Genomic DNA, 26,976 nt, shown 5'->3' on the forward strand with positions numbered 1-26,976 from the left:
GCCTGGAATGCTCCCTTCAACTCCACCTACTGACTTTCCTGGCTTATTTTAAGTCCCAACATAAAATCCTATCTATTACAGGAAGCCTATTCCAACCCTTCTTAATTCTAGTGTCTTCCCTCTGTTAATTATTTCCTATTTCTCCTGTACTTGGCTTGCTTTGTATATATTTGTTTGCATGATTTCTACCCCATTTGATTGTAAGCTTTTTGAGGGCTGGGACTGTCTTTTGCCTCTTTTTGTCCTGAGCACTTGGCACAATGCTTGGCATATGGCAGGTACTTGATAAATGTTCATTAATTGATTGGTGGACAAGAGTTACACAGGATGAAAAGGCATGTATGGATTGTGCTCTGCCCCAGTGATTTGCTAGTGAATACAATGAAGTATATAGAGTATGTACATTTATATACAGACATATGTATATATTTATACATATATCATATATATATACATATGCACACACATATATGTAATAGATCACACACAGGCCGCAATTTACAAGTTTTATTAGTGGTCATTTGTAGTTTGGAAAAATACAAACGTTACTTAGGCATAGGCTTTATTCACTAAATTCTATCAACAAAGACTTCTTGAGATCCTACATTTTGGGTACATTAAAATACAGTCGTCCTTTAATGCCCGAAATGAAAATGACATAAAACATTTTACAACATAGTCCAAGATTAACTAAGGTCTTTATTCAATCTATTTTCTTTCTTTTCAGGGACATAATGATTGCCACATTAACACAAGACAAAGTAATACAGCTGCTTTTTCTTGTATTGATGGATAGCTCTTCAACTGAAAAAGTCTTCTAGATTTTCATTTATTTCAGTTTCAGTGAACTGACTGGAGAGCCATGTTTTCACAACTAAAAATCAATGATACCTTAGCTGGTGATAATGTGGTAGCCATTATCAACATTAAAAAGAAATCCAACATTTAAGCATTACCACTTTTAGATTTTATTAGTTAGTAAAGGGGTGAATGAGTTGGAGGGAGTACTCCCATCAATGAGATCCTGGACTCACTAAATTACGGAAAGCATCCTTTCCCCCAAACTGTGAGAAAGGGCAAACTGGCCTTGAACAGTATCCTACATCCTAGTCTGGATTCGGAGTAGTTTGGTTCTTTGCCTTTTCTGTATATTTTTCTAGTCGAAGCAGCCATTTGGGCCAGTACTGGGAACAGAGCTCTGAGTCCATGAAATGCGTGTGAGCAGGGGATCCATCTTTGTAGGCCACCACAATTAAACCACATTGAACCTGATAAAAGAGAACACAAAATGTTTTCAGCAAGTTCTAAAATAGGCCTAGAGTTCCAGTATATTTTTTTCACCTTCTAGGTAAGAAAACCTAAGCTCTGAATAAAGCAGTCTACAAGGTGTTTTCATATTGACCAAGGTGTATCCGGCACAAGACTCTGGACCAAGCTACACATCAATCATAAAGGACAATGGGATGGCTTTGGAGTGTCACAGGCAGAAAGCAATAAATGATTGATGGACTGGAATGGAAGATGCAACGTAAAAGTCCAGAGAGGAAAGAAATGAAAATTATTGATAAGGCTACTGGTTCAGATTGCCTGAGGGGCAAGAAGGAGATGAAGCACAAGGGACCACAAAGATGGAAGAAATGAAGCACAAATGAAGCAAGGCTCTTAAACAAATACCAAGCAAACTTGACAGTTCAGGTCAAAAGACTGACCTCAAAGCTATAGCTGGCATCGTGGTTAATGGCTCCGACATACGCTACCACTTGTAAAGGGTTGTCAAATGTGTTCTGGATAAATGGTTTTGGTTTTTCTGATGTCTTCCAATCGATCACACACAGCTTACCCCTATGATGAAAGCAATGAAGAAGCCCGACTTTCAGGTTAGGCTGTGAAGCAAGAACAATATTGGAGTGGAGGCCCTTTGCTATATATTACTCATGATATTTTAGCAGTCTGTCTCAATTCTTCACAGTAAGAGGCATTCCATTTTAAAAGACTTCTCCCCCCTTGGGTTTTTAATCCTTTTAGGAGAAGAAAGACACCACTGCTAATAACTTTGTTAGCTCCTTTTTCCCAGTGAGAAGCCTTTAACCTTTCATTGACACGCTAATTCAAAGTAATCATTAGCTGCTGCCTTTCAGGGCATACAATGTAATTTACTTCCTGTGGTGCAATGGCGAGTACCTCAGGCAGGGGGGCACATGTGAGTACTAGCTGAGCTACAGTAACAGCATCTGCTCCTTTAAGTCCTCGTTCTCTTAATTCTGGCTTCTACACTCTTTCCTTAAGACTTCTTTTGTGTGGCCTCATTTTCACACAAAAGGGTGAGAGAAAAAGGACAGCACTGATCCAACTTAACACATTATCTGTGTACTTAATAGCTATGTGACTGGTGAGTACGTCATATTCTAGCCTTTAGTTTTGTCATCTGTAAAATGGGGATAATGATACCTGGAGTATCTGCCTCAAAGGGTTGTAGTTAAGATCAAATGAGATAAGGTATGTAAAGTACTTGATAAAGATTAAAGTACCAACCATAGGTCAGTTATTATCTTCTACTTCAGGTGTCCATTAGAATGAATAATTAAAAACCATGACTTCTATCATTACAAACTAAAAATGATGACAGAAGTACTTTTTTTTTTTTTGCTTTTTGGTGAGGCAATTGGGGGTAAATGACTTGCCCAGGGTCATACAGCTAGTAAGTGCCATATGTCTGAGACTGGATTTGAACTCAGGTCCTCCTGCCTCCATGGCCAGAGCTCTATCCACTGCGCCAAAGAAGTACTTCTTGTCTGAAACCAAAAAGAGAAAAAGTCCATCATTATCAATGAAATTTACTCACACAGCTGGGGATGCAGTGGATGGAGTGCTGTGCCTAGAGTCTGGAAGACCTGTGTGTAAATCCTTCCTCAGACATTTCCTAGCTTTGTGACCCTGGGCAAGTCACTTGACTTCTCTGTGCCTTAGTTTCCTCATCTGTAAAATGGGAATAATAATAGCACCTAATTCCTAGGGTTGTTTTGAGGATAAAATGAGATTTTGGTAAAGTACTCTGCAACCTTTCTAGCTATATAAATGCTATTATTACTGAGCACTATGTGCAGTCAATTCTTTGATGTGAAAAACATTACCACCGTGAGACTTTGTCTTGCTGGACAATGCATACTTGTTATGATGGTTTTATTCTTCATTTTATTATGATTTTTCCAAATGGGGTGAAGTAAAGGGAGCGAGAACAAATGTTTATAAATTTTTTTTCAAACTCAAAAGAATAAACATGGAAAAGTGAAGAAAAAAAAGGCAATTCTGCAAAAGTAAATAGTCCAACTATATGAGACAGTATATACCCCCAACCTCTGCAAAGAAGGAAGGGAGGTACATTCTCAGTTCTCTTCTTCTGGGTCAAGCTTGGTCACTCTAATCACAAAGTATTTATTTTGACTGTTTTTTGGTTCTTTCTATTCATGTTGTTTTAGTCATTGTGTACAGAAAAACAATTGTCTAGAAAAAGAATAGAAAGAAAACAGAGTCATTGATGCATTTTTAAAAAAATGAACAGAAAAGAATAAAAGGTCAGAAAAAATCACTGACAAGCAGGACAGCCTTGGAGGTTACATGCTGAATTTATTATATATTTAAAAAGAAAAGAAGTTGTACATAATCGAGATTTACAGTTTCTGGTACAGTCCTCTTTTTCTCTTCAACTACATATATGGAAATGCCTATTTTATTTGGTATTTGTTAAGTTCAAAATAAAAAATAAATTAAAAAAAGGTAGAGTCTCCCAAAATTCAAAATATCTTGCATACTTGTACTGCACTAGGGTCTTTTAAATTTTTTTTATTGACATCTTTTCTTTTTACATCATCATTTCCAAACATATTCCTCCTTTACTCCATTACATGGAGAGCCATCCCTTTTGACAAAAACTCAAAGAGAGGGAAAAAGTAGTTCATCCAAACTAACATGTGTGTCTGACAACATATATACATTGTCCCATTCCCATCTTCCCTAAGCTCTGCAAAGAAGAGAAGGCAATGCATTTCTCCTCTCCTTTTCTAGGTCAAGCTTGATCATTTTAATTTAGTTCACTTAGCATTTAGTTCTTTTTCTTCTTCTTCTATTCTTTCTATTTATATTGTTGTAGGCTTTGTGTATACTGTTTTCCTGGTTCTGCTTCCTTTGCTCTTCATTAATTCGTATAAGTTTTCCCATGTATCTCTAGATTCCTCATCATTGTTTCTTATGGTGCAGTAATAGTTCACTATATTTGTGTACCATAATGTTGGCCAGGTATCTCCTTTGTTTCCAGTTCTTATGAACTAAAATTCTTAAAAACTCTTACTCCATTTTCTCCCATGGCTTCTGATGGGTAAGGAATAGTCTTATGTTATTCCAATTTCCTTTTGAAGGCCTTTCTCCTGCTTGCTTGAAGAATTTTTGCTTGTATTGGAATTGTTAAGTTTAACCATTATGTGAGTTAGAGCTTGCTGCACAGGTGTTTTTTGAGGCAACCTGTGGATTCTTTCAATTGGCACTTTGTTTTCTGTGTTCAGAAGTTCTGGACAACCTTCTTGTATTATTTCTTGCATTACTGTGTTCAGGTTTTTCGACTTGTGCTTCTTCTGGGAGACCCATAATCCCTAATCCCTATTTTTTTTCCTCCAAATTTGATCATATATTAAAGATGAATCAATACACAGAGCATCAACAGAAAGATCTAGCATCTGCTTTCATGGAACTTACAAATCTAAAATACATGCCTTATTTTTTTTTCAGATACACATGAAACACTGACAATGAAGAACAACTCAATGGAATGCTACCATCATTACTTTATGAATAGTTTTAAAATTATTTTGATATATATTAGACCTATCAAATATATGTATTCTGACTAGAATTCCAGATGAAGCATTTATGGACTCATATCATTCCAAAATGAGCATGAATGGGCAGCACCAATGAAAAGAATCACTTTCAGTATAAATTGAGTCTTTTCTTTAACACAATATATACAAATGATATCATTGGCTTTTTCTGTGTTAATATAGTGAGGAGCAGATTCCCAAAGTATTTTATAACTTTTCATAGTATACTAAAGGACTTAAATAAATACTTCTGTCATATACAATCATTACGTCAATATTTTACTTCTGAAAAATCTGGAGTAGGCCTCAGGAGACTGAATCATGGGCAGCTGTTGTGGTTTCCAGCCTTCTCAACTCCCGAATGCCAAAATTAACTAAGAAGATCAGTAGGAAAGGTCTGTGACCATGGAGAGGTCAGTCCCAGCCCCGGTCCCAGCATGGCCCTAGGGTGGCGGCTGTTTCCAGAGCTCTTGGCCCACAGACCTCAGTCTGAAGAATTGAACGGCTAATCAGAGGGGGATTGCAGGAATCTCTTTCCTGAAGCTGAGATAGGATTCTCTTGCTTTGCCCCTGTTTGGACCTGGGTCCTAAGTCATCTCCATTGATCTTATAGATCAATATCTTTTGTTTGTAGAAAGAGCATGTTTTCCTTTAACTTTAATGCTTTTTTGCTTCTCTTCTTCTTCTGTGCACTTACATTCCCAATCAGTTATCCTCTCTGTTTCTTTGGTGAGACTCATCACCATGGATTAACGTTTTTCTGTTCTGCTAATTATTTCTGCTGTGTATAAGCCCTAAATTCTGCTTTCATGATTCTTATGTCCCTTTGAAGCCATTCAGGAACATCCTGCTGTGGTCCCATGCTCTTTTGTTGATCTGTAGGTTCCTTTGCTTCATCAGGTATTGATTCATTTTCCTTTGTCTAGAAACATTTATTTACAGATGCCTGTACTCTTTCCCCTGATCTGGAGGCCATTTTACTTTCTGTTATTACTGTCTCCCTGTTGGTTTACTTGCTTACGCTCAAAGTGTTTAAACTGAGTTTTCTTCCTCCTGATCTTTGGCAATTTCAGTGTTTTTTAATTGTTTATTTTGCCTTCTCGCACACCCATTTTTTGACTCCTTTCCCTTTGATAGTGGTTTACCTAAGAACTGGATCTCAAAGCCATCTCAGCCTCCTCCCATTTTGGGCAGTTTACATTTCATCTGCCTCAGTCTGTCCTAAGTGACTTCTGAGGGGATAGAACTGGTCCCAGCTGGATGCTGGGCCTTCCCTCAGGCTTAGTGGAGTGCCTCACATTCTCTTTGTTCTTCAGTTCTCTGCTTGAGCTGCCAGGCTGCTGTCCCAACCAGAGCAAGCTTTTGAAGCCTTTTGCTTTTCCACAGCACTGAAAGGAGGATAGAGTGTGTGCTCTTGCAAGCCTATGAGCTTGTATAGCTCTGTCTGATAAGGTGGGCAGTGGAGGAAGAAGTGCTGAGTGAGTGCATTAAGGGTTATGGATTAGTCTTCTCTGCTTTTAGTTCATCAGGTTTTTACCTTACTAAGGTCCTTGGTGTCCTGGACCATGGAGACAGATGAAATCACTTTACCCCTCGCACTTATGTTCTATTTTAGAGAGGTTTGAGAGGTCACAAGCGTCAGAGAAAATGTCTAGTTTTCTTTATCTTCTCTATTCCTTATTTTTTAACCAAGGTTTAAAAAGCTAAGATATTCTATTTCTAAGGTTATTTGTATTTCTAAAGGGACTGCTTGAAGAGCAAAATGGAAAAAAAAAAAAGAAATTTTAATGGGAGCATGCTAGAGGTTGGGCTTAATTTTGGGCACTTTACTTCCTTCCCTAAGGGTGGTCTTAGGCATAGTGGCCAGAATTTTAGAGAAAAATATAGGTATGTACATTGATACAGCATGCTATCTGGAAAGAACATTAGCTGATACAGCAGCTCTGCCAGCTGTGATCTGGAGTAAATCATTTAACTCCTCTGAGCCTCAACTCCATCATCTACAGATTGTGCATAATAATACATGCACTACTTACCTCACAGGTTTGTGAGGAAAGCTCTTTGTAAACTTTAAAGGGTTACTGAAATGAGAGTTATTTTTGGACTGAGGCACCTCACTGTACTCTTCTTTCCTCCAACCATGTAATCATGAGGTTTAGGAGAGTTTTCTCTTGGAAGGGTCCTCAAAGTTCTATCTCCTACTGCAATGATTTCTCAAGATGGGAGGGAGGAAGCGAATGAATAAAAATAGAGCATGCCACCTTTAAAAGACTGTTGACTGCTACCATAAAGGGATTTTTGTTGTCAATACAGGTATATGTTGTAACAGTATTTAGATTGTAGAGATTTATAAAGCACTTTTCAGAAAATAACTTTGCCATGACATTAAAATATATTATCTTACCCCATAAAAATTGCTCTACTTCCCTATTCACAATGATCACAACACAGTAAAAAAAAATTTAAAAATACACCCACAGTGTATGAATATATTAAAAATTTATAAGATTTTAGCTTTGAGTGTGTAATAATTTACATAGCTTTTTTGCTTTTAATTAAACCACTTAATATCCCACTGAAATAATTAACAATGCATGGGCAGCTAGGTAGTGAAGCAGATAGAGTACTGGGTCTGGAGTCAGGAACACTCATCTTCCTGACTTCAAATCTGGCCTCAGATACCTATTAGCTCAGTGTGATCTTGGGCTAGTCACTTAATCCTGTTTGCCTCAGTTCCTCATTTGTAAAATGAGCTAGAGAAGGAAATGGCAAACCACACCAGTATCTTTGCCAAGAAAACCTCAAATGGGGTCATAAAGTGTCAAACTTGATTGAAATGAATGAACAATGGTTATTATTTTGCAGATGAAGCAACTGAAGCACATACCTGTTAAGTGGTTTAAACCAGCAATCTAGAGAAAGACCAGGAGCTAATATCTTCCTTCTTTTAGTCATTAAGCTGCTGAACAACCCAATTCACGACATCCCGTCTCAAATCTTTTGTAGAAGGCGCTAAACTGTATGCTAAGATTCACTGTCATCAGGTTAGACCCCAGCATGTGTTACTTTGTCTCTTGTCCACTGCTCTTCAGTCATACCTTTTACTAGAAAAAAGAGTGACTGCAGTTTTGTCAGGTCACAGAAGAGGACCTCTGATGAGTTATCTCTGGAATTTGGAGGTAGAGAAAAATTTGGCAGAGGAAATTTTTATAATGCCCAGGGTTTTTGTTTAAGTCACAAAATGAGGAAGAACCAAGAACAGACTTGACTCTTACAGTCAATAAATCACATTATTACCCTTGGGAAAACAGGAAAGGAAGACACAAGGAAATAAGTGTTGCTGTCTGTGCTAGGCAGAACCAGCCATTTGCATTTTAAAGTCTCAGAACAAGAGCTTTAATCAGTTGATGATGATAATAAGAGTAATAACTAACAAGAACACAGTGTGTTCAAGTTTGTGAAGCACTTTACCCACATTATCTCATTTCACCCTAACAACAAGGCTGGATTAGGTGCTACTGTTTTTCCCATTTTGCAGAAAGGAAAGTGAGGTTTAGAAAGATTATGTGATTTTCCCAGTCACACAGCTAACAGGTGTGGGGGACAAAGTCAAAATTAGTTCTTTCTATGTCTGGGGTTCTATTGGGAACAGCAGACTACCTCAGATATGGTATTGTGCTTGGTAGACAGGAGGAAAGGGCTAAGGAAGGGGTTATTCTTTAGGCACCTAGGTATTACCTTGATTAAAATTTTTTTTTTTGGTTTTGAACGAAGGGAGGTCAACACAGGCTAACGTCCCTGTTACGGATTACACTCATTCCTACCTTAAATAAGCAGTGTTTTCAGGTGTGGTAGAGACAAGCCTGGGAACAATGAACAAAGTAGAAGGCAGTATCTGGCAAAGATGATGCTATCCATATCACTTAATTTTTCTCCAGCTGCTAGGGATATCTATAATGTAGCACTTACCGATATTCAGCTACACAGTCCATTAGGCCCAGATACTTAAGGGTCTCATGATGAACTGCACTTTCTAGAGCTCTTACTCCACTTATATCTTTTAAGACATGTTGGACACTTGCTACGTAGCCAGAGCTAATAGTTTTTTCGTCTAATTCCTTTAATTGCTCTTGGGATGAAAGTATGGCTTCTAATGCTTCATGGAAGTGTTTTCCTTGCAAAAAGATATCTAAGAGAAAAAAAAAGCAGAAAAAATAAAACCTCAAAATTGGTACTAAGAAAAATCCCTAATTAAAACAAGTACACCTTATTAAAACAATTTAAAAACCACAATTATTACAGAAATATTTTTTTAAAATAGTTCCTGAACAGAGAGGATTAAGAATATTTTCAAAATTGTAATCATTCAGAAATGTTTTAAGATAATGAAAAGAATTTAAATAAGTATTCCATGAGAACACTCTAATGTGAACTAACTAGGCCTCTGCTAGTAGCAAACAACTTTTGAAAGAGATGAAAGCCACAGAATCACCTGACACTTTATAATAATATGAATTTACATATACAAAGGAAAAATAAAATGAAGGTTGCTAAAACAGGAAGAAAAATAAGAAAACCAATGAATTTTGCTTCTGTTTGCAATTCAAATAAAGGATAAACGTGCAAGCTTAATAAGGGAGTGGGAAGCCTTTTTTCCATCAATATCATCCATTGGTGGGAAAATAAAAAGTCATACAAGTTAAAAGTAACCGAGTTTAATTTTTTTTTGAGAGAATATAAATCATCTCACTCATCTATTTTAAAGTTAAAAATAGTGAACATAAAAGTATGAATAAAAACAACAAATTAAAAAATATTTTGGTTAAGACAGGAATAAGAGAAAAGGATGAAGAAAAAGAAACTTCAAAAGGAAAAAAGAGAGACACAAATACAGATGAAGACTCAGAGAGGCAAAAAGTTATATATAATAAGATGGAATATAATAAGAAAGAAAAAGAGACACAGAGAAATCTCCATTTACATAAAGACAGATATAGAGAAATGTAATAAGAAAATAATTTATTTTCAAGGAACATCATAATCACCATACAGTATTTTCAAATTCTGAACCTATAAATATATTTAAAGGTACCTTGCATTTTTGTTCCCACAATGATATATGTAAATGTGGCTAATTAGCTTTTGCTCTATAGACAAATGCACATTCTTCAACACTGGCCAACCATTTCCATGACCTGTTAGCATGTGAAATTACAAAGACTAGCTCCCTTATGTGAAATATATGATTGACAATTTAAACATGTTGCAAATGCTTAAGGAAAAGGGACTGGACTTGTTAATTCACTTGAATAGCGAATTCCTCGGGAAGAAACTCTCTCAACCAATGCAAGTCAGTACTTTCTTGGCAACTTGCCTAGAGCATTGGTTAAATAAAGGACTCACCTAGGGTCAGATTGCCAGTATGTATCAAAGGTGGGACTTGAACCCAGGTCCTCTCAATCAAAGTCATCTTTATCCTCTATTCCTCTTTCATATCTCACTTTAAAGAAGATAAATATGAAAATCTAGATGTAGTAAAAATATTTGCAAAAAGATTCATGATAGGATTTTTTGAAATAGAATTTCCTGGCATGTGCAAAATTATTTATTTACAATAATTTCAATTTATACAATTATTTGAAGCACATTATGAACTGTTTCTTACTATTAACATAAATGTCATTAAAACTGCTATTACTGTTAAGTCATTTCAGTCATGACCAACTCTTCATGATCCCATTTGGTGTTTTCCTGGAAAGATACTGGCGTATTCTGCCATTTCCTTCTCCAGCTCATTTTACAGATGAGGAATCGAGGCAAACAGGGTTAAGTTACTTGCTCAGTGTCACACAGCTAGTAAGTGTCTGAGGCCAGATTTGAAGTCAGGAAGATGAGTTTTCCTGACTTCAGGCCTGGCATTGTATCCACTGTACCACCAAGCTGCCCCTTCATAAACATTAATAAATTATGCTAATGAGAGCCATAGATAAACCCCATTTTACAAATATGGAGATCATGGTACTAGGAAAACTTTCTTTCTTTCTTTAAAGGCAATTGGGGTTAAGTGACTTGCCCAGGGTCACACAGCTACTAAGTGTCAAGTGTTTGGTCTGAGGCTGGATTTGAACTCAGGTCCTCCTGACTTCAGGGTTGGTGCTCTATCCACTGCGACACCTAGCTGCCCCCCCCGAAAACTTTTAAAACGTATTTAGGGCCTTGACAGTAGCTTCAAGTTTTTAAAATAATCAAAACTAATTCTTAGGAGAAATCTGCACTCATTACCGTAGCTTCTCCTTTTCAGACACTGAATGGCAAACTGGTAAGTACTTAGGGAATTGTTCAAGCTTAAAAAGTATACCAGCTCTAAACATACCTCTGTTTGTTCTGGGTTCTAGGCATGGAAGGGTTGAAGAAAGAGCATTCTTGGTATGCCTCTGTGTTCATAAAAAAAAGAACACTACTTTTTTTGTTCAATTCTGGGGCTGATCCCAGGAAAACAGAAACTAGCCCAGGACCTAATAAGAGGCACCAGATTTGTGTTTTGTTCTAGGTACCACGTTTTAGGGGGGACAGTGAAAGCCTGGCTGGATCAATGGAATGTAAATAGCCCTCACTCAGCACATAGTGTCTCTTTACCTCTACCTCTCAGACTTTTAGCACAGCCTTTCCTCCATCCTGAAGTTGTTAGTCTTGTCTTCTCCTTAATAGCTAATATTTATATAGTGCTTAAAGGTGACTAATCAATTTAAGTATAGTGTCTCATTTAATCCTCACCACCTCGGAGACAGGTGCTGTTATTACTGCCATTTAACAGATGAAGGAAGGTATGGATTGTAAGAGGTAGCACTGAGGAGGGACTGCATTCCAGACATGGGACTGACCATGTGTTCAAAGGAAACGGGAGATGGAATTGTATACAGCTAAGGAGGGTCAGTTCTCCTGGAACAGATTTTGTAAAGTGTAGTTAATGTAAAATATTACTGGACTGGAGAGGTAGGTAGAACCTACCAGGCTGAGAATTTTGTATTTTATCCTGGGGAACCACTTGAGATTTTTGAGTAGAGGCATGACAGGTCAGTTTGTTAGGACTGACTGCTCTGTGGAGGATGGATTGGAGAGGGGACAGACTCAAAGTAGGGAGATCAATTACGCAAATGTCTAGGTGACAGGGGATAATGAAGCAGGGGGATCTTGAGAGATCTTGTGAAGATAGAAATAAAAGAACTTAGGAATTGTTTGAATATGAGAGATGAGGGAGAGGAGACATTTCAAGAGTAATTTTGGGGTCAGGACCCTGCATGACAAAAAGAATTTGTGCCCACAGCGGAAACACAGAAGTTTGGGATGAGAATATTTTAGGAAATTAGTTCAATTTTGGCCATGTGTTTGAAATACCTGTGGTATTTATATGTAAGATGTCCAGCAAGCAGTTGGTTATGCATGACTGGAATTTATAAGAGAGAACAGGACTGGATATATAGCTTGAGGAGTCAAAACGCACACAGGTAGACTAAACTCATGACAGCAGATGTGATCAAGAGAGTGTGTACAGACAGAAGGTCCCAGGACAGGGCTTAATTTCTTGTTATTCCCCTGCATGGTACAGGACAAAGACTCTAGAATTTGGAGTCAGATAACCTGTGTTCAAATACCACATAAATCTCTTGCAAGCTTTATGACCCTGGGCACGCTAAGTCTTTTTGTGCTAGTTTTTTCATCTGTATGAGAAGATTGTATTAGATGGTTCTAAGTCTGTGATCCTACATTCAGTTACATTGGACTGTTAATTCTTCCCTGAATATAACATTTCATCTCCCACCTCAGGCTGTCTCTATGGTTCTAAGGAGGAGTTTGGGAGGAGGCTGGGAGGGGGGGGGGGAAGGAAGGGAGAAAGGAAGAGGAATTCACTTCACCTTTCTAAATCCATTAGATTGTGAGCTCCAGTGAGGGCAGAGTTAGTGCTTTACCTTTCGTTGTATCCCCAAGGCTTTAGCGAAGTGCCAGGCGTATAACGTATACTTAATACTCTTAACTGACTAAACATCTTTTTCAAGGCTTATCTCGGATGTGAACTCCGGAAAGTCTCTGCTTATCCCCACATTTTCTGGTATTAGACTCACGCTCAAAATGGCTTTCATTTACTTGTTTGTGTTCTTATTGTATTTCCCCCAAAGAATGTAAATTTATTGTGGGCAGGAACATTTTTGTCTTTGCATCTCCAGTGCTAGCATAAAGTAGCTGCTTAACAAATGTCTGCAAAACTAAATTGAATTTGGGATAGGGAGCACTATAGTTTCCTTTTGTAAAAAAATTTTTTTGGATTTTTTTTAAAAATAATTTTTAGTTTTTAACATTCACTTCCATAAGATTTTGGGTTTTAAATTTTCTCCCCCTCCCTCTTACAGTTTTCTTCTATTTAGAGAATAATGTGGGAGAGGGATTGGATACATTCTGCTTATTCCCAGAGAGCTAGGTCAAAGTTATAGAGATTTCTACTAGTTATAATTCTTAACAGTCAAAACTGTCCAAAAGTGGAACAGGATGCCTCAGAGAAAAGTTCCCCATTACTGGAGGTCTCCAAGCAGAAGATGACAGTCATTTATTGAGCACTTATTACATTCCATGCACTGTGCAGGCAGCCTGGAGAAGGATTAAGATATTGTTTTGCTGTCATGGTCTGCTGAAGGATTCGAGCAACACTAAGCATTTTATTCTTTTGCAAAGGTATTTTCAAAGGAACTGAGGAATCAGTTAGACTCTGTTAGAGTAGGTTTGATACATTTCTTTTTTCTGGACTGAGAAGAATTGTATTTTTGTGCAACCTTTGGTCCTGATTCTTGCTCTTGGATCTTACATTTAATCACAGGTCCATAAAATAAATCATCTTCTTACAACAGTGATTCTGGTGTCTGAGAACTAATTCTGGTTGATACAATAGAATGAATTAACTTAGTGTATTTGTCCAGGTTGACTTCTTGATAAGGGTTCATTTTAAGGAGGCCTAAGCCTCCCTCTGGGAGGAACCAGCTAATCAGAAGGTGAGGCCTAATGGGCAAAGAGTACTTCCAGTATGAGAAGTACTCCAAGGGTAGAGAGAGCTTTCAGGGTGAAGAAATTGTCGTGACATGTAGAGAAAGTCCCAAGGAGATAGAGGAGTCAGTTGGAGAAGGATGAAGATCGCTTAAAAGATCATTCCTGTAATAAGTGCTTAATAAATGTTTATCTTATCAAATCCAACAAATAAGAATGATGGTCAGTGTCTTAGAGCAGTATAAGTAGAAGCTAAGATAAGTGGTACAGTTGCATGGACTAGGGCAAGGAAATTTCATTTATAATTATGAAGACAGATTTGGTGGATCCTAGAGCAGATATAAATTTAAGCAACTTAGGTTAAATGTAAATATAATTTGGGTATTTCTCATTTTTAAAACTGTTCATCCCAGGACTCTCACATCCAGAGAGGGCAGTAGCAATGTGTACTCTTCAGAATAAAAGAGGGGAAAAAAAAGGGTCATACCTGCTTAGAAAGCTAGCATGGAAGAGTATAAATAACAATGCAGAGAACTTGTGTGCAAATCCTGCCCCTACTCACTCAAGTGACCTCAGGCAAGATACTTAAATTCTCCCCTTCATTTCCTAAACTGTTAAATGAGAAGGTTGGATTTGTGACTCTCTAGGTTCCCTCTACCTCTAAATCTGGATGACTTCAATGATTCTTGATTCCTTTTACAGTTGCCTCCCTAGTAGTCTGATAATCAGTTTTCTCTCTGCTTCCATTGTTATTATTTGCTGGGGTATTCACTTATCCAAACAGAATTTCTGTTGCTGAAAGATACTTTTGCCTTCAAAATCCTGCTAAGGCTGATACTTAGCATTCAAAGTATACCCTAAGAGCTGAGACAGTAATACTGTAAATTAGTTTATCTATTTTCAATAAGATGTTAAATTTGAAAGGTTAGCATGGTTTTACCAAGATGCGAATTCAGACCATGTGTTATGGTTTACTGACAGTGTTTTCAATGATATTATAGTCAATTTAGTTAGAATTTAAAAGGGTTTATTTCCTATTATCTTGCATATTGTGCAATGTGAACAGCTTAAAAAATTTCTTTTAATCATGGGAAGGCACCATGGCACAATGGATAGAAAGCTGGCCTCCTAGCCAGGAAGCACTGGGTTCTGCCTCTGACCGTAGCAGATCTTGGGATGTCAATTAACCTCCACGTGCTAGAAACAACTCTCTAAGACAATGGTGTCAGATTCAAATAGAAATGAGGCCACATAAGGAATCCTGTGGGCTGCACATTGACTTGGAAAACCACATATGTTCATATATTTCTTTTTTATTACTACATCAAGACATTAAAATCAGATAGAGACATTTTAACCTGGTTTGGGCAGTACTTGGGAGCATTGTGGGCTGGGTGTTTGATATCTTTGTTTTAAGATTACATGTGGAGAAGAAGGTGCCAAACTGCATTAATAGGAGTTTTCCTTAACTGGTAGTTTCATTGTAAAAATGAAATCACATGTCCAGCTCTTATCCCTAATCATGGAAAACATGTAATTCTAATATGGAAATTTGCTGTGGATTTTAAGCAACATTTAAAAAATGGTTTCCTTCTTACCATCATAGAGAAAAAATCCTTATATTCCATGTATATAGCACTATATATTCTAGAAAATATAACTAGTACAGAAATAGAGTAGAATTACCTGAAGTATATTCTGCAAAGCCATCCTCTCCCAGCTCCAGAATCATTCGCTGTTTCCACCTCTCCAGAGTTAAGATTTGTTTTGCTGTCATGGTTTGCTGAAGGATTCGAGTAACACTAGGCATTTTATTCTTCTGCAATGGTATTTTCAAAGGAACTGAGGAATCAGTTAGAGTGTTTGATCCATTTCTTTTTTCTGGATTGAGGAGAAGAACTGTATTTTGTGTAACTATTGGTCCTGATTCTTGCTCTTGGACCTTACATTTACTCACAGGTCCATATAATAAATCATCTTCTTGAAACAATGATTCTGGTGTCTGAGAACTAATTTTAGTTGATACAATAGAACGTATTAAATTGGAGTATTTGTTTTGGTCAACTTCTTGATAAGGGCTTTTTTTCTTCTTCTGGCTACAAAAGTAACATGAAGTAGAGAAACCCACAGAAGGAGCTAGTTCTACAAAGAACCTACTTGATCTTCCCAGCTTCTTGCATATGCTTGAGAGTGACTGCATTTTTTAGTCTCTAATTTTATATGGAGTACAATTTGTTCCAAAGTTCTCTCTCTTTTACTTAGAATGTCAATGGGTTTTTTCGGGGTGTCCTATGAAAGACAAAAGGTAATGTTAGTGATCAGTATTTTGACCAATAGAAATAGAAACTGAAGTAAGATTCAACAAAGCAGTTTAATATTTTCCTAGTAATTTTCCATGCTAGCGCTCCTACTTAGCAAAATTTGTGCTTTGCAGGGCAATGAACCATTTATGTGGATCATCAAGTTGATCTTGCCTCTCTGCAAATGATGCAAAAATACAGACACTTGGAGAGTGCGCTGTGATCACTGGGCAAATTTCAGAATCAGCAGATAGCGTTGCTTGGTTCTTAGGGTACATGACATGAATTTTCCAATACTCACAGAACTGCAAAATTTCAAAGCTGGAAAAGCTGGATCATGGATTACACGATCTATCTTCTTCGTTTTATATATGAGGAAACAAAAACATTTGAAGAGAGTTTAAGACAAAGTGGCACTAACTGTAAAATGAGAAAGCTGGTTTAGAGGAGCTCTAAACTGTCTTCCAACTTTACTACTTTTATCTGGTGCCCCAGCAAGGTAAGTTAAGTGCCTACTCTGTTGAGAGCTATACTGACCTGAGGCTACAAAGATGACTTCCTCCCTTCCCTCAAACAAACAAAACCCAGTTCCTGGCCTTTTTGAGGAACTTACTTTTAATGGGAGAGACAACTTGTAAGTATGTATGAAATTACTAAAACATATATATATATTTTTTTGTCAGGGTAGTGAGAGGGAATGAAGAGCTTCGGGAATAAGGAAAGATTTCATGTATAAGGTGGTGACCGAGCAGAGTTCTGGTGAAAACAAGGGGCATGGGTGAGAAGGGAATTCATTCTAGGCATGGGAAACAGCCAGTGCAAAGACATGGAGAAAGGAGATAAGAGTATCATTTATGAGGAAAAGAAAGAAACCCAGTTTGTGCATAGCAAGTACTTGATGTTTTGTTGAGTTGCAAAGCAATGATCTGTGAAAGAGTTAACCAGAAAGTCTGTTTGGAATCATAACAATAAAAATCACAAGAGCAAACAATTGGTGCTTACCATGTACTAGGCACAATGGCCTTGGAATAGAGTTTTAAATTCCACTTCTGACACTAGCACTGTGACCATTTCTCTGAGGCTCAGTTTATTTGTAAATTGAGGATGACAGTGTCTGTAAGTAGCTAGTGAGGCTCAAACCACATCATCTACTGTATATGCATACTCTGAAAATGTTAAAGCACTATATGTCAGTTACATAAGTTAGGAGGCAGACAGGTGCATCAGCCATGTGGACCTGGGAATCAGAAATACCCGAGTTCAAATTAATTAAAATCCAGCCTCAGGCCCTAGCTATTTTACCCTGGGCAAATCACTTAAAATCTGCCTATTTTGGGATAATAATAGCACCTACTTCCCACGGCTGTTGTGAGGATAAAGAGATATTTGTAACGCGTTGTGCAAACCTTAAAATGTTATATAAAAGGTATTCATTATCATAAAAAGCAATTAATAGGACTGTGCAAAGCAATGAGAATAGAGACAAAAAGGAAAGTCTTTGTTCTCAAACGGCAGTTTTACATTCTACTCAGAGAATACAACGCATACACAAGTAAAGCAAATACAAAGTTTCTACAAAGTAATTTCAAGAGGGAGAGCACGCTAAGAACTGGGGTGGGGGAAGTGTCAGAAAAGGTCTCCTATAGGAGACGGCACCTGAGTCGTTCTTTGCAGGGTGCTGTGTCCCGAGAGAGGCGGAAGGAAGGGCAGTCTAGACTTTGGGAAACCGCAGGGCAAAGGCATGAAGGCGGGAGATGGAAAGTCGCTGTTATTATTAAACACACCTGGGAGGGGGTTAATCGTCTCTCACCGCTACGGCCACAGCTACAAATACGGGCCCCAATCCTGGGAGAGGACAAAGCTGCCGAGGACGGTACGCGGGTGACCTTCTTCGGACGACGTGAATGATTATAAAATAATAAGAAATAGCATTTTACACAGCCCGGGCAGCGGGAAGAAAGAATTTGGCGCCCAACGGATGAGCACGCGCCTCCGCAGGAGAACGTGCGCGTACTCGCGCGCGCGCGCGTAGCTGTGGGAGGACGTAGAACCTTAAGACAGGGAAAGGAGCCCGGGCTGAGGCTGACTGGGAGGAAATGGAGTCACAGCGTGCGCTCTAACAGTGCAGTCAGTTTAAAGCCCTCGCAGCAGCTGGAGGCTGGACGGGGGCCCTGTTGGTACTTTTCGCGGGCCGCAGCCTTTTGACAGCTCCTTGCGGCGCCATGATGTAGCGGGCGGCGGCTCCCGCGAGACTTTTCGCAACCCGTAGTTTTATCATGTCCCACATACCAGACCTAGCCGAAGGTTGGAAGGACGGAGCGATGGCATCCGTCATGCACTGCGGCTGCCATTCCCCGCTCAGCTCCTCACCCACTTTCGCCTTTATGAGCAGTGGCTCCTTAAAACTGAGACTCGGAGCCAGGCGCGGGAGAGTGGTCACGTGGTCAGCCTCGGCTCTCGATTCCTTTTCCTTTCTAGCGTAGCCTCCAAGCCGCCATCTTGAGTTAGGGCTCCGTCATGAACGGTGAATTCTGCGTAGCGGCTCGTCCTGCAGAAGGGCAGACTTCTCCCAGTGGTGAGGCGGATAGCATTCTCTCTTCTCTTTTTCCTTCCTTCTTTCCCCAAACTCGAGATCAGCGCCTACAACAGGGTGTGCAAGGAAGGGGAGTAGATTCAGCACGAGTTCCTCTGTCCGGCTTCAAAATGGTGGGCGGGCGGCGAGTCCAGAATAGGGCCTGGCCTTGTAAGCTGCCACGTGCGGTTCGCTAGGGCGTTGCTGGGATGGTGGAGGAGTCCGGCGGCGTGGAGAGGCAGGGGCGGAGCCACGGCCCGACGAAGAGTAGGTACTTTAGAGGGGGCGGGGGGAGAGGAGTCGCAGTCGCAGCTTCTCTTCTCCATTAGCAACCCTCTTCACTATGGCCTCCGTTCCCGAGCTGCTGAAGCAGGAAGACGACCGCAGCAAGGTGAGCACAGGTGGAGCGGAGCCGCCCGTTGCGCGTAGATGGCCTGCTTTCTTCACCCACCCTTTATCTTCCTCGGTCTCTGGCGAGAGCCCCCCGAGAAGTCCTTTTATTCCTTTGTCTTTTGCCCCCTGCCGCCACGTTTCTTCTAACTCAGATTTCCCCATCCTTTGTGGCCTGCCACCCGTCCCTGCGCCTTCCCTTCGTTGCTGGGGGCTTTCTCCCCTTCCACTTTCTCTCCCTCACATCCCCTTCTCTCGTTGCCTGTCCTTTGAAATTGACACGCTTCCTTTACAACACCTTCCCCCCCCCATACACCGTGTAATTGACACTGCGGCCGGCCGATTGAAATTAACACGCCTTACACCTTTCCCCAACACTCCCCCTTTCCCCCGTTGGCTCTCTTGAAAGCCGCTTTTCAATGCATTCTTTGGATGGAGGGATGAGAGGAAATCATGGCTCTTACCCCCCGAACTGTCGGCGGAGCGTGTGTTTGTGTATTCTCAGCGGGATGACAATAATAAATTTTTTTAGCACTTAAGGTTGTGTGTTTGTGTGCTCTCAGTGGAATGATAATTAAAAAGAAAAACAAGCATTTTAAGGTTGTGTGTTTGTTCTCAGTGAAAAGTAATAAAGAGCAATTCAGCGCTTATTTAAGGTTTTCAGACACTATGCTTAGGACAACTCATTTGATGTTTTCAGGTAAGCCTGTGAGGTAGGTGAGTTTTATTTTACAGGTAATAAATAGGTCCAGAGAGACTAAACTACTTCCCAGACCGTCATGCTGCTGCTGTTGTTTTTAGGTAGAATTTGAACGCGGGTCGTCTAGCACTTAGACTCACCGTGCAGTGCTCTTGTATCTTCCCAGTAGGCTGCATACTATGTTAGAGCACTTTTGTCTCAAAGTTCCTTGCCCAAAGTAGGTGCATGATAATTGTTTGCTGAACAAAATCGTGTGGTGGACTGTATTCTGAAAGTGGCTTTCAACTGAGTAAGTGCTGTGATGTGTGGACATGTTGTTCCGAACAGTACCTGTGATCCTTTCCCCAAGGTCTAGTTAATAGTCCCAGAGAGTATAGGAAAGATGAGAGACTATGACAGTTTTATTGACAATACAATAAAGAGACCATGAAAGATACTCAATATTGCCTTTTTTTTTTTTTAGCGAGGCAGTGGGGTTAAGTGACTTGCCCAGGGTCACACAGGTCGTAAATGTCAAGTGTCTGAGGTCGGATTTGAACTCAGGTCCTCCTGGCTACAGGGCCAGTGCTGTATCTAGCGTGCCACCTGGTTGCCCCTGAATGTTGAGAATTTTGTCAATTTTTTAAAAACAAGAATTGCTCTCCTATACTTTGATTTGTCCTCGAGTTTATTTCCTCCTAGGGAAGATCTTTCTTTGGCCCTCATGTTGGGAGAATTCCAATATAAGAAAAATTACATACTATATACACTTGAGTACAAAGATTTTCCACATGACAAGTGCTCAGATTCTTGAGTTGAGCATGGGGCTTACACTTTCCATTGTCAAGGATTATGTAAACCAGCTCCTATTTTCTATACAAGTGCTGAAAATGATGAAAGAACATAATCTGGATAATGCTGGCCAATTTTTAAATGCATTGAAAGACTTGGAATATGAACCATATCCTCATCCTTTCCAACCCTTTTTACTCCCAGACCAGACAAAAAAAGTGTGTGTGATGCAATATACAAAATCTCGGATCAAAGATTTTTTTTTTAGTCAACATGTGTAAACATTCCACTAGCACATGATTTTTTCGTCTGCAATTTTTAAAACTAAATTTTTAATTTTTTTTTTCAGTTCCAAATTTTCTCTCCCTCCATCTCCTCCCCTACCCATTGAGAAGGCAGAAAATATTCTTTATGTATTTGAAGTCCACTAGTATATGATTGGAACTCCCTCTCCCTCCCTTGTACTTTGTGATTCTGTACCATTTCTTCCCTTAAATTTACATGAAGTAACAATCCCTTGCATTGAAGGCTATATCCAAAATACTAGTGTGGAACTTGTGTTGGATGTCTCCCCTCTCTGGCTTCCTTTTCCAGTCATATGTCCTTGATGATGACTTTTATGTTACTGTTTGCTGAAGTCTTGCATCTTTTCCTTTCATTACCCATTGAATTACCTGCAATTTTGATTCTTAGTAGAATTTTAAGAATAAGTATTTGGTTGTAATCTCACTTAAACTCTTCCTATTAAAATTGTTTAGTAGATAGGCAAGTATTTGAAAGTGAATTGGAATTGATAAGTTCCATTAAGAGGAGATTTTCTTTTAAAAAGTAGTGACCATGTTTTCCATTAATAGTAAGTTTTTATTCTGTGGATTATTGAGCAAATTTGATCTCATTGGTCAGGTTCCTACATTTTTAACATGACTTTTGGGCTCAAATGAAACAGAGCTTGATTATTTCAACAAGAGGTTCATTGTTTTCTGTATGAGTTATTGAAATGCTACTTTGTACAGCAGGAATCTTAGTTTGGTGTGCATTTTATATGTGTGGGGGAGTAGGTGTAATAAACTGGTGTTTTGTGTGGTGGTGTGAGAGATGGGGTTAATAGATTGTTCCTGATACTGCATGCAAGCTAGCCACATATATTTAAGGATAGATATTTTGGCATCCACTTGTTTTTTCTGTAGTATCTCTTTTTTTCTCTCTCTTCTCCCCCCCATTTTATTTTATTTACTATTCTATTGAGGCCAGTATTTGGAAATCTTAAGGATTCTAACAAGGAGATGCTTTTCTAATTGCCATATTATTTAATTGATCTTAAGGATCACCAATATCTTAAGAAAGCCAACTTTTTGTCTTATTTTTTGCAAAGGAATAGGAGGGGAAGGTTCGGTTGACATAGAAACGTTCCTTGGTTTTCTGTTTCCTGTTTACCCTGTCCCCCCACCCCCTGCTCATAAAAGTGTTCAAACAGTTCTCCCTGTTTTCCCCCCAAACCCCCTAACTTTGTGGGGAGGATAACTGGCCTTTAGGAAGTGAAACACTGTTTTTGCCTTGAAAATGGTCTTAGGGTATGGATGAAAAAGTAATTCAAGCAACTTCTGTTGCTATTTGTATTTACTATAAATTTGTTACCAAGTAGATTGCTTAGGGAACATTGGGCTTTCTATTTGAATCTTTTTTAAGCTATCATCTTCATTTTTTGCTTTCCTGTTATACTTGCTTTATCATTATTAGAAATACTGCTAAAATGATGGTAGCCTCATTACAGCCAAGAATAAGAAAGAGTTGCCCTTTCCTTTGGGATCTTACATCAATAATTTGTTGTATGAGATTGGACCAAATCTATGCTGATCATTGGATGTACCCTGCAGGTTGCATTTGAATGAACTGATATAAGTTTGTGTAATAGTGATTTGCCTCTTCCTTAAAAAGTGACCACCATGTACTTGGGGTGAACAAAAAGTTAAGAGTATTGGATTTATCATCAGGAGAAATCTGCTTCTGATGCTGTCTTTGTTATGTGAGCAAGTCACTTAACCTTAGCCTCAGCTACCTTATTTCTGAAATATGGGATAAGACCCATATTCACTCATATTGAATGCGTTTATTCATAGGATTGTTGTGAAGGTGAAATGAGATTATGTATAGTGTTTTGGAAACTTTACTATTAAATATCAGCTATTAACAGTAATTTAAATGTATATTTAGGACTACATATTTAAAACTTAAAATCTGTAGTCCTCATACTCAATCATAACTATAATAAGAAAAATACTAAATTATTTATATTTTGTACTAGAATTCTTTGCTAACATTTCAAGAAAATAAAATGAACGTGGCAGTCCCACAACAATACCCACAAAGACACTGCTACCTCACTGAAAAATAATAAAATGTGCTGCTGGAATCATAAAATTGTTTGATAGATTTATTTGGTTACCCTGCCTTGCCTCAGAGTTCTCTTGGTTTTTGCTTATTAGCCATCTACATGTCTGTTTTTTCCAGCAAATGAAGGATTTGAAGTAGTTGGGAGCAGGTTCTTCTGTGTTGTGGGGTTCTTCTGGTTTCTATCTTGAGGGATTCCTCAATTTGCTTCCAAATTTCTTTTATCTTTATGCTCACAATATTTTATTCCTTCAGATACTCCAAGAGTAGTGTTTATGGATTCCAGTATATAGTTAAAGGGTTTGAGAGATACATATGGCTAGAATGAGTGGAAAACTGCTACTTGTATGAATACATGGGTGGCAGTAGGAGGGGAGAGGTCAGAGATGTGGCCAAGCTATGGCATAATTTCAACACTGGCCCTTTTCTTCCATCATTCCCCCAAAACCACCCCTGCAGATCAACTCTAATGGTCTCTTCAGTGAAGTCTGGATAGGTAGTGACTGGCATCCCTCAGATTAGTATGTTTGATTGACTCAATGATATTTCCTGTCTCTGAAAAGGCCTGGGGCTCTTACTGCCCAATCAATATCTTAATTCACCTTATTACTTAAACTTCTTCCCCCCCCATATTTTTCTATCAAAATGGTTGTCAGATATAGGCAGTAAGATAAAACCTTGGAGGAGCCTCTAGGTGGCGCAGTGGATAGAGCACCAGCCCTGGAGTCAGGAGGACCTGATTTCAAATTCGGCCTCAGACCAGACACTTGACACTTACTAGCAGTGTGACTTTGGGCAAGTCACTTAACCCCAATTGCCTCGCCCAAAACAAACAAACCAACAAACCAACAAACAAACAAACAAACAAACAAATAAATAAATAAAGTCTTGGACATTTTGTTTACTTGATTCCTCTCTGAGCTTCCTGAAACATTCATCTGCTTCATGATTATATGAACTGGATGGTATAAAAGTTCCTTTACATCAGCTTTTCTAAATTGCATTTTGTCTGTTTGAACAAAGGTTCTGTGAGAATTTTGGTAAGCAGTTTTCTCCTCCCTAAACTACTAAATGTACAGCATTTTTTCAGCTTTCTCTTATTGTGCCCAGTATCCTTGTTATTCCATACCTTCAGTTCCCCCTTCCCCAGACCTGCATTTATATGTCACAGAATATATTTTAAAGGCCCCACATTGATAACCAAGTTGGTTTGGTGAATTCTATATAAAGAAGTAGAAGACTGATTTATCATTATTAAGAATGAACATATGAGTTAAAAGAGGGACCACTTCTCAGCGTGGTGTAATTTTGTCTGTAGTGGAAAGCTGAAGGGTTTCCTTTCAAAGCCTACGGTTCCTAAATGTATTACAGAGTTTAGAGTGAGATGACCTAGTGCAGAGTGGTCAAACAGTGGCTACCTGCAAAGGTCAGGAGTATAGCCTGAGGCAGAACCAGATTAAAATGTAATTCGAAAATGTTTAACAAAATAAGTAAAAATGTAGTACAACTGATGATATTAATTTGGATTTTCTAAGTCACTAATGGGTTGCATTTGTATTTGAGTTTGACAGCTACTCTAATGCAACCTCTCACTTGAACCATTGCAGTTCTCTTTCAGTCAGTCTCCCTAATTCTGCCTTCCTCTTTCTAATCTATCATTCACATAACTGCCAAAATAATCTTCCTAAAGCAAAGATAGGTCTGACTGTATCACTCTTCCTGCCCTAGAACCTACTTCAGCAATTCCCTATTGCCTCTGGGATAAAATGAAAATTCCCCAGCTTGGTATTTGAAGCCTTCAGCAATCTGGCTGCAGCCTACTTTTTCCAGGATTGTTTCACATTACAACCCTTTGTGTGTTATATGTTCCAGTCAAACTAGCCTATTTTCTGTTCTCCAGAGACTTGGCATTCTATCTCCCATGTCCTCCCTCCCTGGAATGTTCTCTCTTTATTTCTGCCTCCAAAAATCCCTAGTTCCTCACCAAACTTAATTTGATCGATCTATATACATGTTTTTAGCTTCCCGGTAGAGTATAAATTCCTTGAGGATGAGGGTTTGTTTTTGTTTTTTCTTTGTATACTCAGTGCTTTAATCAGTCCCGGGAATTACCTACTGGCTCCTAGGCACTGTCCATACAAAGCAGATGCTTGTTAAATTGTATCAAACTTCTTCATTTTACAGATGAGGAAACTGAGGCATAAAAATGTTACATATTTGCCTTTTAGGTAATAACAAAGTTAGGATTAAAAACCATGTCCTCTGACTCCAGATATTATTTTTAGACTACCCTGCCCTAGTGTATGACATCACCTTTTGTATATATTTGCTTTTGTTTCTGGGCTTCTGTGTGACTTTTTTTTTTTAGTTTATAGATTTGCCCTACAAGATCACATATGTAAAAATTATATATTAAATGATTTGTCAAATATATAGTTTAAAATTTCAGTTTATCTATGGAACTATAGGCAAAGATATGTCAAAAGGATGTTGGTTTTTTGCTTAGGCTTCCAGAATTTCTAGTATAAGGCTCTTTATAGAAGTCAGCCTAGCACAGAGGATTTTAACTTGGGGTCTGACTCTTAACAAATTTTTATTAACTGTATTTCAATGTAATTATTTTCCTTTGTAATTTTATTTTATTTTATTATTTTATGTCTTTTGAAATGTGATTCTGAGGAGTCCACAGACTTGATCACACTGCCAAAGAAGAGGCTATTCCAACAAATAAAGTCAGGCCTCTGGACCAGCAATAATAGTTTCTTGTCCAGCAAGTTCTCGAAAGTTGATAAGAGTATTGCATTACTTCATCTATGTGGGTTTTTTCTTTTAATTATATGCTAGGAAGTTAAATATAATGTAATCCTGTGGGACAGTAGAGGTTTGAAATGATGGGGATGAGCACAACATCTCAACAGATTCATAGGGGCCTAAAAGTTTTGCTTTAAGCTGCAGAATTTGATCCTTGGGGGAGAAGCAAAAGCATCATTTGCTTTGTGCTGATGAATGAAGTATTTTTTTTTAAGTCTAGTCTAGAATTTGGTCAAGAAATGTGCTGCTTTTCTATGTAACAAAAAATAATTTAAAAATTTTTTGTATTAAGATGTTTTGTTGATGCAGAGCCAGATAAGCTTCATGAAATTAAATGGGAGGTTGAGGATGAAAATGAAAGGAAGAGCACTTAGGGTTAGATCTAACTGTAGGGTTAGATCTCAAATACTTAAAGACACTTTTTCCCTGTTGCTTTCTGAGTAAAATAAAAGAATTCTTTTCATAGTTGGATATTTAACCAAAAATAAACAAAAACCCTTGACAAATCTTCATTTAAGACCAATTGAATCCTTTTGGATATGAGGACTACTTGACTACTATTCGATGTACTAACTGTATTTTATAATTCTCTGAGGTTTCATATTATACTGTTTAAAAAAATTGGATTCACAAGCAAGAAAAGCCACGTTTCTATAAGTGCTTGCTTTTTTTGAAATGAATCTCTGAAGAAACTGGACATTTTTTTATGTAAAGTGATTTGGCTCAGTTCAGTGTGAAAATAACTATTTCGGGAGCAATAAGGAACTGGAGGAGACTTGAGGGGCGGATGGGCTGTGATAACTCTCTTTAAACATTTAAAGAGGCTTTCTTGCGGTAGGTGAATGAGACTTTGTAGGGCCCCAGAGCCAGAACGAGTACCTATGGTGGAAGGAAATTATTTACCATTTGCTTTTTGTAAGAATTGAACAACAGTTTGAATTTGCTATTGGAGTGAACTCCCTTTAAGAGAATTCCTGTTAAACCTGAGGGTGGTTTCAAGGGGAATTTAGTCTTTGAAGGATAATCATCAACAAGCATTAAGGTCTTGTTATTGTGCTACAGATACAGTAAATGAAACAGTCCCTCTCCTAAGGAGCTTACGTTGTAATTGTATGACAAGAATATTTCCATATGTGAGAGAAT

At 38.5% G+C, this 26,976-nt stretch overlaps 2 protein-coding genes across 4 annotated transcripts in view; one reads left to right on the forward strand and one right to left on the reverse strand.

The window, feature by feature from the left end:
- Positions 1 to 492: 492 nt before the first annotated feature.
- On the reverse strand, positions 493 to 18,939 carry MGME1 (mitochondrial genome maintenance exonuclease 1). 3 transcript variants are annotated; one of them, XM_020986498.2, is made up of 7 exons: positions 17,986 to 18,939; positions 17,204 to 17,367; positions 16,503 to 16,559; positions 15,588 to 16,190; positions 8,841 to 9,060; positions 1,710 to 1,842; positions 493 to 1,268 (listed from the first exon to the last, which is right to left on the reverse strand). In XM_020986498.2, exons 4-7 carry the CDS (start codon positions 16,099 to 16,101, stop codon positions 1,107 to 1,109), a joined length of 1,029 nt encoding a protein of 342 aa, XP_020842157.1. In that variant the 5' UTR covers positions 16,102 to 16,190; positions 16,503 to 16,559; positions 17,204 to 17,367; positions 17,986 to 18,939; the 3' UTR covers positions 493 to 1,106. The 3 variants fall into 3 exon arrangements, with proteins under 3 accessions (XP_020842157.1, XP_078005830.1, XP_020842149.1); XM_078149704.1 differs by lacking the exon at positions 17,204 to 17,367 and having other exon boundaries at positions 16,503 to 16,556; XM_020986490.2 differs by lacking the exon at positions 17,204 to 17,367.
- Positions 18,940 to 19,024: 85 nt separating this feature from the next.
- Positions 19,025 to 26,976, forward strand: part of SNX5 (sorting nexin 5) — a 46,106-nt gene continuing 38,154 nt past the window's right edge. The window contains 1 exon segment of the mRNA XM_020986479.2: positions 19,025 to 19,164. Within this exon segment, the coding sequence (XP_020842138.1) occupies positions 19,117 to 19,164 (48 nt within the window). The 5' untranslated portion in view covers positions 19,025 to 19,116.

Source organism: Phascolarctos cinereus, unplaced genomic scaffold (genome assembly GCF_003287225.1).
Source record: "Phascolarctos cinereus isolate Bilbo 61053 unplaced genomic scaffold, phaCin_HiC Scaffold_2;HRSCAF=192, whole genome shotgun sequence".
Classification (NCBI taxonomy): Eukaryota; Metazoa; Chordata; class Mammalia; order Diprotodontia; family Phascolarctidae; genus Phascolarctos; species Phascolarctos cinereus.